At 56.6% G+C, this 617-nt stretch overlaps 1 protein-coding gene across 1 annotated transcript in view; it reads left to right on the top strand.

Moving 5' to 3' along the window:
• LOC112486494 (E3 ubiquitin-protein ligase HERC2-like) overlaps positions 1-617 on the top strand; it is a 10,724-nt gene that overhangs the window by 6,774 nt on the left and 3,333 nt on the right. Inside the window, exons 10-11 of the mRNA XM_025053365.1 lie at positions 12-256; positions 342-574. Of these exons, the coding sequence (XP_024909133.1) occupies positions 12-256; positions 342-574 (478 nt within the window). The remainder of the gene's footprint in view (positions 1-11; positions 257-341; positions 575-617) is intronic.

Genomic DNA, 617 nt, shown 5'->3' with positions numbered 1-617 from the left:
GTCCGTACCAGTTCTGAGAATTTGGTTCTCGTTCCAAAACTTCACCGTCCTCTCCACAGAGGGCTCCCTGCGGCGGAGGAAGTCCCGCCCCCAGGCATCACTCACAGCCACTCACAGCAGCACGTTGGCTGAGGAGATCGTGGCCGCGTTGAGGAGCCTCCACTCTCTCAGCCAATGGAACGGCCTGATCAACGATTACATCAACACACAGCTGGGCGCCGTGGGAGACGTGATGGCCGGCTGCCAGTCTGAAGCAGTAAGACCTAACTGGGTGGGTGGGGGCGCTGTTGTCCCTTCTTCACTACAGTCCACACAGAGGTTTTTCTGACTATTTATTCCAGAGCTTCCTGGAGGAATATTTTCCAGAGTCCGACTCTCCCGGGGTCGGCAGTCTGATGGCGGTGCTGGCTGTGATCGGAGGGATCGACGGACGCCTGAGGCTCGGAGGTCAGGTGGTCCACGAAGAGTACGGGGAAGGAACGGTGACGCGCATCACTCCAAAAGGACGAATAACAGTGCAGTTCTACGAGATGAGAACCTGCAGAGTTTGTCTGCTGAGTCACCTCAGACCGGTGAGAACCTTCACATCTTCACTCAGACTCAGGTTCTCTGAGATG

This window comes from Cynoglossus semilaevis, chromosome 2 (assembly GCF_000523025.1).
Source record: "Cynoglossus semilaevis isolate Cse_v1.0 chromosome 2, Cse_v1.0, whole genome shotgun sequence".
Taxonomy (NCBI): domain Eukaryota; kingdom Metazoa; phylum Chordata; class Actinopteri; order Pleuronectiformes; family Cynoglossidae; genus Cynoglossus; species Cynoglossus semilaevis.
The sequence above is the reverse complement of the archived record's forward strand: the minus strand, read 5'-3'. Positions and strand labels throughout refer to the sequence as shown.